At 40.5% G+C, this 16404-nt stretch overlaps 1 protein-coding gene across 5 annotated transcripts in view; it reads right to left on the bottom strand.

Annotated features, from left to right (window-relative positions):
• Positions 1–16404, bottom strand: part of USO1 (USO1 vesicle transport factor) — a 42778-nt gene that overhangs the window by 1577 nt on the left and 24797 nt on the right. For 3 of the 5 annotated variants that reach the window (XM_065634446.1, XM_065634442.1, XM_065634443.1), the window contains 14 exons: positions 15994–16082; positions 15086–15240; positions 14622–14833; positions 13740–13760; positions 9440–9550; positions 8691–8809; positions 7914–8095; positions 6871–6992; positions 5761–5899; positions 4373–4536; positions 3705–3791; positions 2848–2934; positions 1226–1324; positions 546–761 (listed from right to left, as the gene is read on the bottom strand). In XM_065634446.1, coding sequence (XP_065490518.1) covers positions 546–761; positions 1226–1324; positions 2848–2934; positions 3705–3791; positions 4373–4536; positions 5761–5899; positions 6871–6992; positions 7914–8095; positions 8691–8809; positions 9440–9550; positions 13740–13760; positions 14622–14833; positions 15086–15240; positions 15994–16082 — 1803 coding nt within the window. The remainder of the gene's footprint in view (positions 1–545; positions 762–1225; positions 1325–2847; positions 2935–3704; positions 3792–4372; positions 4537–5760; positions 5900–6870; positions 6993–7913; positions 8096–8690; positions 8810–9439; positions 9551–13739; positions 13761–14621; positions 14834–15085; positions 15241–15993; positions 16083–16404) is intronic. The other 2 variants (XM_065634444.1, XM_065634445.1) reach the window with 1 other exon arrangement.

The raw sequence follows: 16404 nt of genomic DNA, 5'->3' as shown, positions 1-16404 counted from the left end.
TCTAGCCTGGGGTTCAGTCACAGTAACTGCAGCACAACAGTTGGTTATGTCCATCTTGCAGTCACACTTTCAGATGTGAGTCACAAGGATTCTTGAAAAAAACTGCCCATAAGACAAGGCTCCCAGAAACTGCCCTGACAGTTCGCAGCACTGCTTAAGACTAAAGCTTTTTAGTTATGACTTGTATTATCTGTGGAACCATCCTTTAGGATTAGAACATGGCCATGATCTACTTTCTAGTTGGCAGCAGCAAGCCCAGGCACATGGTCAGGTATCATTCCAGACACACATGACAAGTAGCTTTCATCACAGGAGTTTGGCAAGTACCTCTCAACATCCCTAACTCAACACTGCTTTCAAGAAACAGTAATCATCTTTTACTGATGAATGCCAATATAAGTTCAGAAAGCAATTCTGATAGATTCAACAGCCCCCTACTCATAGAAAGATGCCTCGCCAGATGTACTGGATCAACTACTACCATACCCAGCCCACTCAGCCCTGCCACAAACCTGAGAACTCACTTGATCCATTGTTCTGCTTACCGGTACACCAAGATCTTTCAATTTGATCTTCAGTGCAGATAGTTTCTGATCCTGGTCAGCCAAAAGCACCAGAAGGTCATCCTGTTCTTTCTTTGATTCTGCAACTTCTTGCTGAAGTTTACTTTTCTCATCTTGCAATATAGCAACTGTACTACTGGATGAATCCAGGTGCTCTTTTAGTGATGCTTTTTCCTCAGAAAGGGCTTTGACTTCACTCTGGCAACAGGAAAAAAAAATCCCACACCAAATTACACCATAAGCACAGGAACAGCTGAAACCTTGTTTCCTACCAACACGTTCCATACACTACTTGCAACAGCTCCAGCTCCACCAAGCACCCTGTGGCTTTGCTCCTATACACTTCCTTACCCAAACACCCCTTATTACCAACCAGGAGTAAGGTAGATAGAAGTCTTAAACAGTGGCTACCTTCCTCCCAGCCAAACTGGATTGCTCATGTCAGAGTAAAGCTATTTCCTAGGCTCTCCTTACCAGCTATTTAAAGGCAGACATTTCCCAAGTGAAAAAAATGGAAGAGACACATCCAGTTTCCCTTCCATAACCTGAAACACCTAGGATGCTGAAGAAACAAACCACTTATATCCAAAGCCTTTCCTATTGTAGAAGTCCCCACTGAAGGCTGAGTATCAAGTGACTTAATTTGGTGATCCAATACCAACCTTCAATTCTTTTATTTCTTGCTCAAGTCGTCCCTTCCATTCAGAGTTCTGTGCTGCTGTTGCACTGCTGTGTCCTAACACAGGATCTGCAGTTGCATTCTGTGGAGAAGTTCGGTATCAGAGCACTGAATGCCACACATACAATGACAGCAAGCTAAGACACTACAGTCAGTTGTAGAATTTAAAAACATATCTTCTTCTTACAGCATAGCCAAGATGTGATAGTTATATATCTCCTGCACTGCAAGGCATCAGGGAACAGATCTGTGCTTCCTGGGGTCTCAAACACATATGCACATGCACACAAAAAGGCAAACACAATATGCATCCCCTATTTCACAGAAGCTGCACTGTATAGGGACGTCCCCCCACCCTTCTCAGCAGATCCTGTCTTTTACAGGCCACCGGCTTTCACTCAAATACTTCCTACATGCCAAAGATTTTTTAATTAGGCTAAACATCCAAATTTTCTATGTGACTACTAAAAAAAGCAATAGCTTAGTCTCAGCCAGCCCTACCCAAACTTGCTATTTCCAAACTGTGGCAGTTGTCTTTCAGCTAAAACTGCAATATGGCATGAGTTGCTTCTCCAGTTATACACGTTCAAGTCAAAGTTCTAGGAAAGGTAGGCAGTCTGCAGGATGGCAGTTAAGTGGCCTGACAACTGGCAGCAGCATGAAGCAGTTGAACAGGCCTTTGCCCCATGAGCATAAATAGCCAACATATGTGCAATGGCATCTTAGAGCAGCTGAGACTTTAGATGATGGAGGTTTTAAAAGCCTTCCTCTCTCAGATGATCTGTACATTAAACATTTCATGTTTTATCTGGCACAAGTCCTCTTTCTCACAATGCCGAAATTAGAACTCTGTGTACAAGTCAGAACAAGCCAGCCACAAGCAAGAGCCTAAGTGAGTCCAGCCACCACAGACCAGCTACCCTGTCTTTATTATAGCAGAGCTGTCAAGCAGGGCACACAGGAGCTACTCTCATTCTGCTTGAACACCAATCATCACTTATTGTTTGCATGACCTGTGCTCCTGCAGCTCTGTCAGCTCTGCAGTGGAAATGTCTCTAATGTTTTCATGCAACTCGCTGTTTAAGTGCTCTAGATGAACATTCACTGTCTAATGCCATCCGCTGGTTTTGAGGACAGAATCACATTTAGTTATTCTCTAAGGCTCAAAGTTCTGAAGCATTTGGAGGTCTGCATAGACAGATGTACCTACTATTTGCCATTCAGCTGTATATCAACTTTCAAATTAGTATCCTCAGCTGTTTAGAATAATAATGATCCCTCTAAAATACATGATATCATGCATTTGTCTCTCATGGGGGACTATTACCTTTGATTAAGGTGTAAGCTTGAAACACTGAATAGTTGGTATTCCTTTGTTTAAAAATACCATAGACCAATGGCCTCACAGAGCACTAACTTCACTGCAAGTTCCCCTCTTTCCTCATGAAGGATTTATCTAGGTAACATGTTCCTTCATTTAAAACACTGTTGGAATCACTTGCTGATGTGCATTTTTAAAATAGTAGCTACAGACAGCCTAAGCAGGAAAGCAAAGCCTTCAAGATTTAGTCCCCAAAGAGAAAACAAGCAAGTTTTCACTACTACCATTACTTGTAGCTTTTGATTCTCAGTCTGAAGTTGAGAGATTTCTGCAGACTGTAGTTGTATCTGACTCCTGAGCCTTTCCAGTTCCTTTGGGGAACAAAGAAGAAACATACTTAAGTTAATTTGATAAAACAAGGTAGTTATTCACATTAATTTTTTAAGTTAATTGCTACCAGACCAACTGCTTCCTACTAGCATACATGAGAGGGAAGCTGTATCTTTCTCTCTCAATAAGAGCACAGCAACCATTTCTCTAGAAGCCAAAATTAGTCAGCAACAAGCACTATTTTCCACCCTGGTCTTACAAACTCTCTTCTGTAGAATGCTCAACTAAGCCACCTGTCTGAGCCTTGGACAGGTGTATAAAGGTGTTTCACACCGCTAGCATTTCCATTAGCATCCTCTACCATATTTATTCTTGGTGCAGAAACACATTATGACTTATCAGCCCAGGCATTATTAGTTTCCTAATCACAGTATTATTTGAGCCACAGCTGCCTTAGATTATTGAACCTTCAGATATTTAAACATTTACTCTATGGGGTACATCTAATACCTGGAAGCTTTCATTCAACATTTAAAAGTATGTTTTCCAATGGGTGAACAGTATTGCAAGACCAAAGCATCAGTTCATGTGTCTTTGGCTGGCTCAAACTGGCTTAGCAAAAGCAACTAATTCATTTTTGGATGCATAATCTTCATGCTCCAAGATTATTACCGTCACCACATAAACATACACCATTAAAAACATCAACATGCTCAGGAATCCATGCTCCTCCCTGAAGCCTGACAAAGCTCCCTTCCCATCCCCAGCTACCACTGTTCACTGCAGCTTTGCTAAAATACCACAAGTTCACCTTCTGTAGCTCATTGTTGTGCTCCAAGCCACCAGATTTGCTGGTCTGTGAAGACTGCTCTGTTCCCACTTCCAAATGTGAAGACTTCTGCAATAGCAACAGGAGAATCAGCCATAGAACCAGACACAAACTGTGTTCTGACAACATGACTATATTTAAAGTTCCCAGTAGACAAGGTGCAAAAAGGATAAGAAATCCACATCATAAAGCTTTCCAATTACAACAGAGCAGCTGGATAGTCTCTTGTAAAGTGGATGTGAAAACATCTTTCACCAATTCAAATGCATAAGACACACACACACACAAAATCAAAGCAGCATGCATCATCCTGCATTTTGACAAGGAGGCCAAATGCAGGCCACCCTAAGTATGTCTTAGGCATCACCCCCCGTAAGCTCCTAGGAGACACCTACCATTTTTTCCCCACCCAAAACACACTAAACAACACAGATTCTATAGTACAACAGGGCAACTGCACAAAGTACTCGTGGGAACAATGTGAAGCAGAAAAGGCTCTGCTCAAACCCTCTCTCACCATAGCTCCTGTTATCAGAATGCAGTTATGATTGCTTGACTGCCACCATAATGAGGACTTACACAGCTTGCAGCAAACTACAACTGAAAACAGGAACTGAAGCCACACCAAATTCTTCTGAGACAGCACTTACTAATTTTTCAATCACGGAATCTTTTTCCCTTAACTGTCCTTGCAGCAGTTCATGCTTAGTTTTCCATTCCTCCAACTCCTCTTTCAATTTGCTCACTTCTTCTGTCTGAATGCCGTTCATCTGAAACGTATCACCATGGGAATTATGATGCTGAGTGTCCTTTCCTAAAAGACAGAGTTTATAACAAAGGTCAAACACGAACATCATTTTGAAGTTGGCTTCAAACACAAAGTATTTATTGACTGGCCTCCTCCCACCCCACAGGGCAATACAGGCCATTCTAACTCAAGAACCAAAGCAGAGTGTTTAAAAATTATTTATCAAAAGTTCAAAGACTTCTAATTTACCATTCCTTCAAGTATGTGGCTGTGTCTGTGTGTTGGTTTAGTAATTCAGTTCATCCAAAGTAAGTTTATAGACAGATCATTCAATACAAGAAGGACAATTGTTTCCTTACCTCTTTTAATCGTAAAAAATTCCAAAGATAGAATTACTTTTTGAAATCATGTCATATACAGCTTATCAGGCATCTTGACCTCAAAATAACATGAATATACTGTCCTGATTTAAACATTCAGTTAGCAGTCTCTCTAATGACAGTAACAGGCCTCATATTGCACACCTTGTCATACGACAGTTCTTCCCTAATTCATGCTTTCATTCACAGATCCAAACTTCAGCAAAGAACATGGCTCATCTGTTCACCCTCCAAGTCTGAACAGGCAATGACTATTTTGGACTAACTTATGAAACAAAGCTGTAGAAAGCCTCTACCAGCCGCTCCCTGGCAGCCAACAGTTACTACAGCAAGCTTCAGCTCTTACCCTTCACCAGGCACCTGTCGTGACATCAGCATCAGGTCAGAAGCTGTTACTAATCCCAGTATTTCCATGTGTCTATTTAAGTGACCTGTCTGGTCTATAGTAGTCTTCTTCAGGTGCCTGTTTTACCAGTGCACAGGCTTACACAGCAGAGAGACCCTAGCTCATGTGCTTAAACGGATCTTGCAGAAAACTGACCTCTTATTTCAAGAAATGCAAAACTTGAGCACAAAGCAAGAACAAGTTAACTCACATTTTTTCAAGCTGTCCTTTCAGTTATTCCCATGCTTTACTCTGTAGTGTCAAGGCACTTAAAGCAAAACCTAGTATTTGTAGGAAATGAAGCAAGTCTGATGCTTAAACAAAATTGTTTGCAATACTCACATCACCTTGCATAAAGTGTGTTTTATCTCTCTTGCAAGTTTGCATATGCTACAGAAGATACAACAGCAAGCCTGAAGTGACAGAAGGTTGTCTGCTGGAGCTGTTCTGTAGCTTGCCATAAATTACACAATAACTTTAGCACTGGAAAGATTTTTTTTTTTTATTATTCTTTCTAAAGCCTACCTAGCTGTACTTTAAGGAGATTATATTGGTCCTTATGCTGCTGGATCTGTGACACTTGCTGTGTAACTGTTGCTTGGAGCTGTTCATTTTGAGATTTTAAAGTGTTAATTTGTTGTTTTAATTCTTCGAGCTCCTGGTCCTGTGAAAAGAAAAACAAAAGGCACTTTGAGTAATAATACTTTTGAATGCAACAACATCAGGAAGGAAAGAACAGAAAAACCTTTACACCACCAGTACACACTACCGGTTCATGACACTGCCAGTGTTACCTGTGAGAGATGAACAGAAAAGTCTCATGCAAACCGAGATAGCTATTTCTAGGAAAAAAGGCAGGGAGAAACAGAAGCAGCCTGTCACACCAGACCAATGCCTTCCAAATCTTTCAAAAGAAAGCTCCAGCATCCCTTTAGCAGGGACAGCAGAAGGAGAAAAAAAAAAAAAGGAAATAGATGAAATCTTGACAATTGTAATTTTTCTTCATCACACTGAAGCCTCAACACATTTGCTCCACTTCAAGAGTATTTAAAGCCTCACTGGAGGTTGAAAAGCGTCCCTTAATTCCTCATCTACTGCTATATTTTGTGTCTATTCCATATCCCTGAACTACAAACACCTGCTTCAGCTCCCCATTAGCTAAGTTAATTAGCTTTGCGCTCTAAGCTGTGGCAACAAAACAAGTTAACTACTGTTTGGGAAGAAAAAGATTTGAGAGTCTAACCACAGCAAGTATACCCAGGCTTCATTGACGAACTTCATTTCTTCATTCAGCCACATTTTACCTGTCATCTTTTCAAAGGTGAGATCATAGAAGAATTACATCTTTTTTTGAAAGGCTGCAACTACTGCAGTTCCTCATTTGAAAAGACAGACTTAAATACAGGAAAGAGTTGATGTACCCCAGGAAAAGAATTAAACTTAACCATTATTCTAAACACTGACATTTCAGTTGAGCCAGAAATTCTTGGCTTAAGTGTTTTTATAATTGTTTCTGCATTGCTAGATTTCTTATTACTTGTTTTGGAACGTCGGGTATCAAACAGCCCTGCAGTGCCTCCAAAAGCCAGAACAAACAAGTTCTAGATGCACATGTACAGTGTAACTTCCTCTTACCTGCTCTCTAATGACTTTTTTGTAGTGAGTCACAATGTTGTCATGCTGTTCCAGTGTCTTCTTGACCTCCTCCTCCTTTTTATCTTCCTCACTGGACTTGTAAATAGCTTTACTTATGACACCTGTCAAAAACAGTTTGCCAGCTAAAGCCTAGTTCACATATCGCTTTTGTCCTCAAAATAGTCTCACAATTTAACTGAGTTCAGGGCATTAGAAACTCAACCTGCACTTTTGAAAAAGTAGTTGTCACAAACAGGTTTAAGAAAATTGGAAATAATATTTTTTAATAGCAAGCTTTGCACACTTTCTGCTTTACACAGTTTCATAAAAGCAAAAGGGTGTTTTTAGTCCTTTCTCTCAAAAAAGCTATGTTTCACTTGCATGAGGGCTCCCCTACAGCTGTTGACCAAGTGAAAGACTTAAGACTACAAGGACAATATGCAGATGAAATATGATTGGGGAAAACCATCTTTACTGTTGCTGCTTCAAGTTTTTTTTCCTTCTCTGGACTGACATAAATTGGGCAATATTATAATGATAAACAGTACGAGTTTAGGTTGCCATCATCCTTAACATCTCTCTCTTTTGTGAAGGACAAAAACCAGTAAATAAAGTCCCTATTGTTTTCTAACAGGCCAGAAAATTCAACATTTGTAATTTTTCTTAATGAATCAGTTAGAAACAGCAGATACCTATATTGCATACATACATGAATCAAGCTCCTATGACCATCATATGTGCTCAATACTTTAGTCTCTGTATGAGCAGAGGTAAATACACCTCTTGGACACAGTGCGATAACTCACAGCATGTATCAAGAATCATTTCACTTAAGAATATGAAGAGATCTATTTAGTATTTTTACTAAATACTTCAACTGTGAGCTTGGGTTTATGATCACTTAAAGCTATTACTGTAACACGTATTTCAGAATATTCCGTTTTAGTATCATCACACTACTTTTAACAGCGTTACAATTAAGCGCATTTGGTAGTTCAGTCATCAGTTCATCACAAACTACAGAAATGAGCATAACATTTCACCTTCCAATTCCTTTACAAGTTTGGTAAATTCATGATCAAACATCATGTGGTCTGGGCTAGAAAAACTAGGCTGTGGTTTTTGAGCAGCTCTGGAATAAAGTTCATGTTTGCTAATAAAGCCAAGCTTCTCAATGAAGTTCTCTCTTCCAATTCTCTTCTCAATCAGCTGTTTCAGCTTCTCCCTAAAAGGAACAGATAAATCAATCACAGTGTAACAGCTGAAAAGAAGCAAACCCAATCTTCCCTGAAGGTGGTTTTTCCAGTTATGACTAATTATCTGTCTCAAGTTTTAACCACACTAGATGCTTTACATTCAAGATGCAATTTTCCTTGGTGTGCCACTTGCATCTGTTCTGAGCTCAAGAATATGCAGGTTAGGAGGACCTGTGCAAAACAACCACCTGCTTTGCCTAGCTAGCCATGGATCAGTTATTCTGTATCCCATAAGGAACATGCATAGAAAATATTCAAAAAACAGAAATAAATTTTTTACAATGCGGGTGGTAAAATACCAGCCCAGGTTGCCCAGAAAGGTGGTAGATGCCCCATCTCAGGCCAGGCTGGGCTCTGAGCAACCTGATCTGGTTGAAGATGTCCCTGCTCATGGCAGGGGGTTTGTTGGAAGGATGAGCTTTGAAGGTCCCTTCCAACCCAGACTATTCTATGATTCAACCAAATATTGTTGATTGCATCGCCTCAGTTAAAAGCCTCTTAAACCACCATCTGCCATTCACAGAACCTTTCCCTACCATCCTCTTATTTCTACACCATACTTACTTCCTGTAATTTTCAAGAGAATTGTCATTATAGTAGATAGAAATGCCAAGCAAAAGTGCACACAGGCCTTGGACGAGCTGCTCCTCTTCTCCAAGGTTTTCAGCTATCTGACCTGTGAGCTAGAGCTCTTGTTAAGGGTATTTGAGATATTTCATAAGCACAATACATATAACACACTTGTCTCTATATAAATTCCCAATTAAAATTATTTTCACATGTAAAACCAAGCTTAATTAGCAAGTGGGCAAAGTAGTTGATGGAATCCTCAGAAAGCTAGCTCCTGTTTTCCCTGAAGCTTCTTTTCTCATAAACTGTCTGCTTAACCTAAGATAGATAGTTGTTCCAAAACAAGCTTTCAGTTTAGATACGGTGTCAGTTTAGCCTTGTGTACTTTAGTCAGATCTTTTCCTGAAAAGCAAGCATTAGAAATAAGCTTCAACAGAAATAGGAAGCATTCTTCCTATCTCTTGGGTGTCAGCATAAGTCACACTAAAAATATAAATGGGCTTGTCACAATAAAAAACATACTGGCAGAATGACATTGCTTTCCACTGTTCTTTGTTACATGCACATCTTAAAGATAGGTCAGCATACACAAATAGCTGATTGTATCTCTTGCCCCAATGCATTTTCTTTCTGTGTCATGCAGCATCCCTGCAAACTGATCTAAATGAACATGTGACTTGAACATGAATAATCCAAGTAATTTCTAGGCAAGCAGTTCTACTCTGCAAGCAGGTCAAGGATACAAAAGGTACATTGGCTGGATTGTGAAGGAAGTGTGTAACAGCAATTGAGCAGTTGCTTAGCCAAGTGCAAAGCAACATCAGTAGTCCAACCCTGGTCTGTACTTTGCTGCCCTGAAAAGAATAAACCCCTCCATCATTATATTTCCACAGTACAGAACTAAAAAAACCAACCAACCAAACCCAAAACACAACCAAACCAACAAACAAATCAAAACAAAAACCCCCAAACCAACAAGCTGTACAGGTTCAAAACTCACACACTTTCACCTCATTATAAAAACCACAAGTCATGTCTTTCAAAATACCCATTTGTTAGTTATACTGAACACAGCTTAAGTGCTTTGATGAAGCAAGTATTAAATCATCCATACTTAACTTTTCAGAGCAAAACAAGCAACACAGATGTGAAAAGTGACTCAATGCAAATCAGCACTGATACAAAAATCATAACAAATTAGTTTTGCATTTATAATACTAGGGTAACATGAAATAACATACACACAACACCAGTAAAGAAGTAACAAGGCACAAATTAAGCCAGGTAAGGATTCCCTATAAAAAGAGATGCATCACTAGGACTTCCCCTGCTGACTAAAAATTGCCATGTGCTCCCATTATTATTTTCTAAGTAAAGAAAGATAATACTCAAGTGGCTTTTGATTCAGACAATCAGCACATTAAGCCAGCAAGAAGAATGTTAACTGCAGTATTTGTTTTTGTTAACTAGGGAAAATGAGCTTTTATCTAAAAACTGACTGCCTTTTCAATTCTGTCCCCCTTGTCTTTGCTGCAGGTACTGTGGGCACAGCAGCATTCTAGACAGGCATACATCTCTTCCAACAGTCAATGTTCAGAAGGCAACCAAGGAAAATGTTCCCTATATGGAAAAATTAAATTTTACACATGCATCTAATAAACCAGGTAAAGTAACTGGAAGATAAAGTGAAGTCTTGAAGGCAGGAAGAGGCTTATGGAACTGCTGGGATATCTTCAAAAGGAAGGCAAGAAAATACACTGGAATGAGCAGTCACATAAATCAAGACAGTGGCAAAAGAGAGGTATTAATCAACAGCAGAGAGTCTCTGCTGGAGAGGTCTCTGCGCTTGAGACATTGAATTTCCATCCATGCCTCTGGTAACCCCTGTGCTTTAGAGCTGAAGGCAGTGTTGTTTTTAAATTTAGAGAAGCATTAAAAAAACCCACCAACACCCCCTACGGTCTTTGAATAAGCCAGTTTTCCATTGAAATAGCCAGTAAGCAGCTGTCCAGCAAGCAGCAGTCTGGCAGGCTCCCAGCTACCCCTGCAGACCACAGAACAGGCAAGAACTGAGTCCAGCAACTCTGGAAGACAATACCTAGCCCTGAAGAGACTGCCTTCAAGGACTTCCTTTTGAGTTGCTGTGATTTGCTGCAGTATACCACCATCACCAAGATGAAGCCATCTCCTTAAAGGAGTAGAACACAGATGACAGATATTGAGACTGTGGTAGCCACCTCTAATGCTGCACACATAGGAAATGGAGCTTCTGTCCCTTTTTCTTTGTGACCATCCTCATTACTGCCAGAGACCCAAATAAACTGTGTCAGAACCACAGAGAATACAGCCATCACCACAAATTGCACAGCACCTGCCTGATACGTTTCACTGTAAGTACTACATGCCATACTAGCAATCGTTGTTCAGTTCTTGCTGTATGTTTGTCTGCAGCTTTGTTGTGATCCTGCCATGATGTTGTATAAACACAGATTATCTTCCTTGCTGCTACATGCCACAACTGGTTTCCACTGATCTAGACCTCACTGCAAGTTGCACAGTCCCCAAACTGTATTCTCTTCCCCCGCAACTGGCTCCTTTAGCTTTCCCCATCACCATTGTGTATTTCCCCTACCCACTTCATACTTGGTAAATAGTTCATTAATTGTATGCAACACAGCACTTTCAAGTCTCTACTCATGAGGTGACATTTATTTCCAAGACAATCTAATGACAAGATATGTTTAAGAGATAGTCACTATCATATAGCAGGTTTACCCACAAAAGCAAGACAGGATACTAAAAGAGCTGTCTCACCACTTTTTATTATCCACAAACTAAGGCCAAGGACTGTGTTCACACTCCAGTCTTCAGGTGAAGCATAAATTAGGACACAAGGTCACAAATCAGAGGTCTTTCAAGCTCATACGGGAAATCATCTGCCACACCACACTGCTGTAGTGAACGGCAATAATATTGTCTTGTCAAACAACTTAGCTAAAGAACCTGCTGACCACACAGGCCCTTCTTGCTATACTGAAGCCTCTAGACAGGCAATTTTCTTCGTCATTGCCATCTCACATAACTACAGGGTCACTTAGGTTGAAAGGGACCCTGGAAATCACAGACTCCACACTCCTTTAGCACAAGAGCTATGTAAAAGCACCACACCAATTCTGCCTAAATTACTTCCAGATCAGATGCAGTAACAGCCTCCTGATACTGCCAACTATGTAACTTATCCTGCCACAGAAACCTCTTTGGGGGAACATGACCCTGACACAGCACTAGAGGATGGAGTGTCCTTGTGTCCACTGGATGGATGGAGCATTCATCCTCCACACTTGCAGCTTGACCCCACCTACAAGTACCATTATGCAGTGGTCAGAGAAACTGCCCTTTTTCCCCCCATTCATTGCTCCTCACACCTCAGACTGGTTGAAAACTCCTGCAAATTGCTTTCCCCAGCCCTTCTGCTCTGAAGGGATGACTATGTCCCTCAACCTATGTTCAGCCTTAATCTCTCTAGCAAATCTGAGAACAGGCCACTGGGCTTGACCAATTCTACCATGCTCCTCTTTCTATAAATGACAGACTTATGTTAGACTTAAGCAGTTTAATTGCTGACAGTCTGCATTTAACCAACAGTAACCACCCATGCAACATTGCTTCCACTCTTCTGACACAGATGGAAGTTACTTGGAGGGACCAGAATCAGCCCAAGTGTAAGAGTTCAGACTAATTACCAACAACATGGCTATGACATCCATCATCTGTGCAGAGACCTCAGTCACAGCAACTTAATGCTGTTCATCAAAAGATAGAGTCAATTCTTCTCTAACTGAACAAAAATAAATGCTTGCTTCAAATAAAACAAACAAGCAGCACTAGAAATCCCTTTCCCTTCATTTACATTTACAAATAGTGGCTCTTATCATCCTGACATTGAGCCAGTTCATACACACTAGGAATAACTGCTGTAACTGGCAGTCTTGCCTTACATCACATTGCCACACCTCATACTTCTTAGGAGACACTGGTAGAAGTGTCACTTATTAAAATCTTGTCAGAAACGCGCAGTTGCTTTTGCGTGTGCTACCTAGCATTTACAGCACATGTTGTCTGCCGGAAGCAATTGCACACCACATTTATTCTCAAGCACATGCTATTTTGTGGTCAAACTAACAAGTTCTGCTTAAGCTTTTCCACACAGACCAAAACACCCTCAGAAAAAAAAAAAAAACAAACAACACACAACAACACAAAAACCACCACACAGCTATTTCCTAGACATTGCACAATAACCCCTACTGAGATAGATGACAGCTCCCCATGGCTGCTGCTCTAACAATTTAGGACTGAGAACAATAACACCATCCCTCAGGACAACTGTGATAAATGTGGTAAATACAGCAGACACAGCAGCGGTATTTCAGAATTGCTTTTTCTGCTGCTGATAACCAACTTAGCAGCACTTCAAGTAACACAGCCTGAAACCCTAACAACTCACTTCAGGGGTCACTTGCTAGTAATGAGATCCCTTGCTATTCACAACTAGTAGCTCCAAGGTTAAAACTTTTTGCTGGTAAGGAGAACATATAAAGTGGTTGGAACACAGGTTTAACAACAGTTTTTCTTTTAGCAGTCAGGAAATAATCACCATGTTCCTACTTTAGATTGTGTCAGCTGTTTGCTACAGGCCAGTCTGGGAAAACAGTATTTCTAAAAGTTTTAATTTTTCTTACAAGAAAGTGCATCTGTTAGGTGAACAGATGGTGAATGAGTCTGCCGCACTGGAAAGAAAGCACCCATCCTACCCAAGATATTTATCTCATAGTTTTGTGGAGTATCCCCAGAGAATCCCCTGGAGAAACAGAAAGAGCTTTTTACGCTAGGAAAAAACCCAAACCCAAGTGCAACACAAAGCCGTAAGTGGAAACACATCAAAAAGCTGTTAAAGAACACCTCCCCAGCAAAACCCAAGACAAGAAGAAAAGGTCTGCTTTTGGCAAGAAAATGCCAAAGCCGTGCTGAAAACATACATACCCGTCTGTCGATCTTATCACCCTGTAAGTTACACACGCATTATTTAAGAACTTTTAAGTGGAACACATTTCAGAAATGTCCCCTCAAAGTCTGAGTCCCTTGTAGTTTTTAAGGCTAAAGAGCCACAGTCAGTTTTACTGACTCAAATTTACTGTCAGCAAAAATGCCAGGAAAAGGATACAAAAGCATACTGTTTGTTTTCAGGTAAAGTGGATGAAAAGTCACATGAATGAATTCAAAATACAAGAATTCTGCCTTTATTCTTAATTGCAGGAAAGTCTAATCACTGCCAGAGTTACAGTAGCTCCTTATCATTACAACCATTCAGGGTAAAAGTATGCATAATGGAAGTGCACATCACAAGAAAGTGTGGTCTAGGATACAAAGTTTAATCACTTGGCATTTGCAAAGCCAAGCATTAACACACCCAAAAAGGTAAAAAAAATCTCTTAGCTTTAAATAGCAAAACCAAAAACAATCAACACATGAGAGCCTGGTATTTTCAAAATGTTACAAGTTAGCAGTTACAGACTAAATACTAACCAGGCACTTCTTCAGCAACAAAATGTGACTGGGGATCCTGCCAGTTTGCCTTGTCTTTTAAACCAAGTTTAATTATAGATGCTTTAGGACCCTCTGCCTGCTGAGAGTAGACAACATCAAGCAGCAATCACTCATGAAAAAGCAACATTTGCCGTTTTTCTCCTCCCCCTCAAGCATATGGTGCTTTAAGCAAAGCTTAAGAACTCTCATCAGGGGAGAGAATCCTCCTTCTCATTAAGCTAGCACTCGCATCTTCCTGTGATGCATCTGCAACAAGAGCAGCATTTTTCCTGGATACCCAGAGTTTTATCCCAAAGCCGGGAGCAGTCAGTGCCGTACCTGCGAGAGTATGTTGGTGCACTGCTGCAGCAGTGACACTGGCGGGTTGCCGATACTCGTTGCAAGCTGAACTCTCAGGAGCTGTTCTTTCAGAGTTGCATTTTCCTGTAAGGCATGGGCCAGGGCCACAGCGGCACACCAGTTTGAGAGAGAGTCCGTGGAAAAGAGGCCCCCACAAAGCAGCTGACCAGCTGAGACAGAGTTACCTGTAGCTACCAGAATGGTAAAGAGTTCCAAGTGAGATTAAAACAAGACACAAAACCAGCAAAATATTTAAGATGTAAGCATACTGTTAAAACCCAGAAAAACAGAACTCGTGAAGACTTAGGGAAATCATAAGCCAAATCATCTTGCTTGGATCTGACACTCAATTGCAGGTAAATAATTTTGCAGAAGATATCACTTGATGCATTAAACATTTGTGCTAGTTCACAACTCACTGCAGAGGTGTTAGTTCTGCATACCATCAATAGTAGATGGCAGAAGCGTTGAAACAATCTCTCCTTGTCCTTTTTGGTTTTTGTATAAAAAGCACTGGAAACAGTAGAGAACAGCACAACGTAGCACAAAAGGCTGCCTTTCATTTACCATGGACATCAACAGCACTACAATTGCAGGCCTGTTTGGAAAGGAAAGGAAAGCAAGATCATTAGGACAAAGTTGTGTATGAAGACAACTGCACATCGACAATTTAGAGTGTATTCTCCAGGTAAACAAAAAGACTTTTGCCTACTCCATCTATTGCCATTTCACACACTTCAATAAAGCCTTTTATTTTAATGCCAAAGCTTTTCAGTTAGTCGAAACACAAACCAGTAGATTATCCATGACTGCAGCGAGCCACTGTTCCCCAGCAATATTCCCGTTTCACACTGAGTTCCCTGCTAGCTTCAGTAATATCATAGAGGATGCCTCATAAAACCACTAGCAACTTGTAATACAGAATGCTCTTCTTCTACCCTCACCTTCATATTCAAATGTTGAGTTTAAGTTTTCATTAAGGTAACACTTGCTGTTCCCCAGTCTGAGCAAACATCAATTACCTGCCTGATTTCCTTGCCTCAATCTTTTTGTCAACTGTCCTCTGGCTGATAGTGGCAGCTCATCCTCATCCAGGAATTTCTCAGCTATTGCTCGTTCACTTTTCAGGTACCACATAATATAAAAAAACCCATCAGTTCTAGGCCTCATCTCTGTGGAAACACACCTCACAACGTTCTTGCTGTAACTAACATATCCAATGTGAAGTTGAACCTGTTGGCTCCATATCATAATTACAGACTCTGAACTTAAACAATCCTTTGCATTAGACTGCCATTGTCCACACCAATACATCATTACCTAACACAGTTAAATACTTTTCTTCCTCTACCTTGGTGGATTAGAAGGTGCATTTACAGAGGCAAAGTAGTCTTGATTCATTTGGCATCCTCGAATGACCTCTGATACAGTATTAATGGTCTACAGAAAGGGCAGAAAAAATAAATGTAGTTAGATGTGAGCCACAATCTACTACCTAGATCACTCAAAATTATTCAAGATCACCCTGACAGCTTGATATCAAAAAATACATACCACATCTCAGCACAGATTTATTCCATAAAACCATTTGAAATGAAATCCAAGCAGCTAACAGCTGTGAAGCATGCTGAGCAAAGGTTAAGGGACAGAAAGCTCAGACAGCTCTATCATACCCAGTTACCTCCAACTCTTTTTATGTCAGATCAGTTCTGCTATGACAGCCAGTTAAACTGGACATTTTAGAGAAGTCGAAAAAAGGTGA

The sequence above is a fragment of the Caloenas nicobarica genome, chromosome 4 (assembly GCF_036013445.1).
Source record: "Caloenas nicobarica isolate bCalNic1 chromosome 4, bCalNic1.hap1, whole genome shotgun sequence".
NCBI lineage: Eukaryota > Metazoa > Chordata > Aves > Columbiformes > Columbidae > Caloenas > Caloenas nicobarica.
The sequence above is the reverse complement of the archived record's forward strand: the minus strand, read 5'-3'. Positions and strand labels throughout refer to the sequence as shown.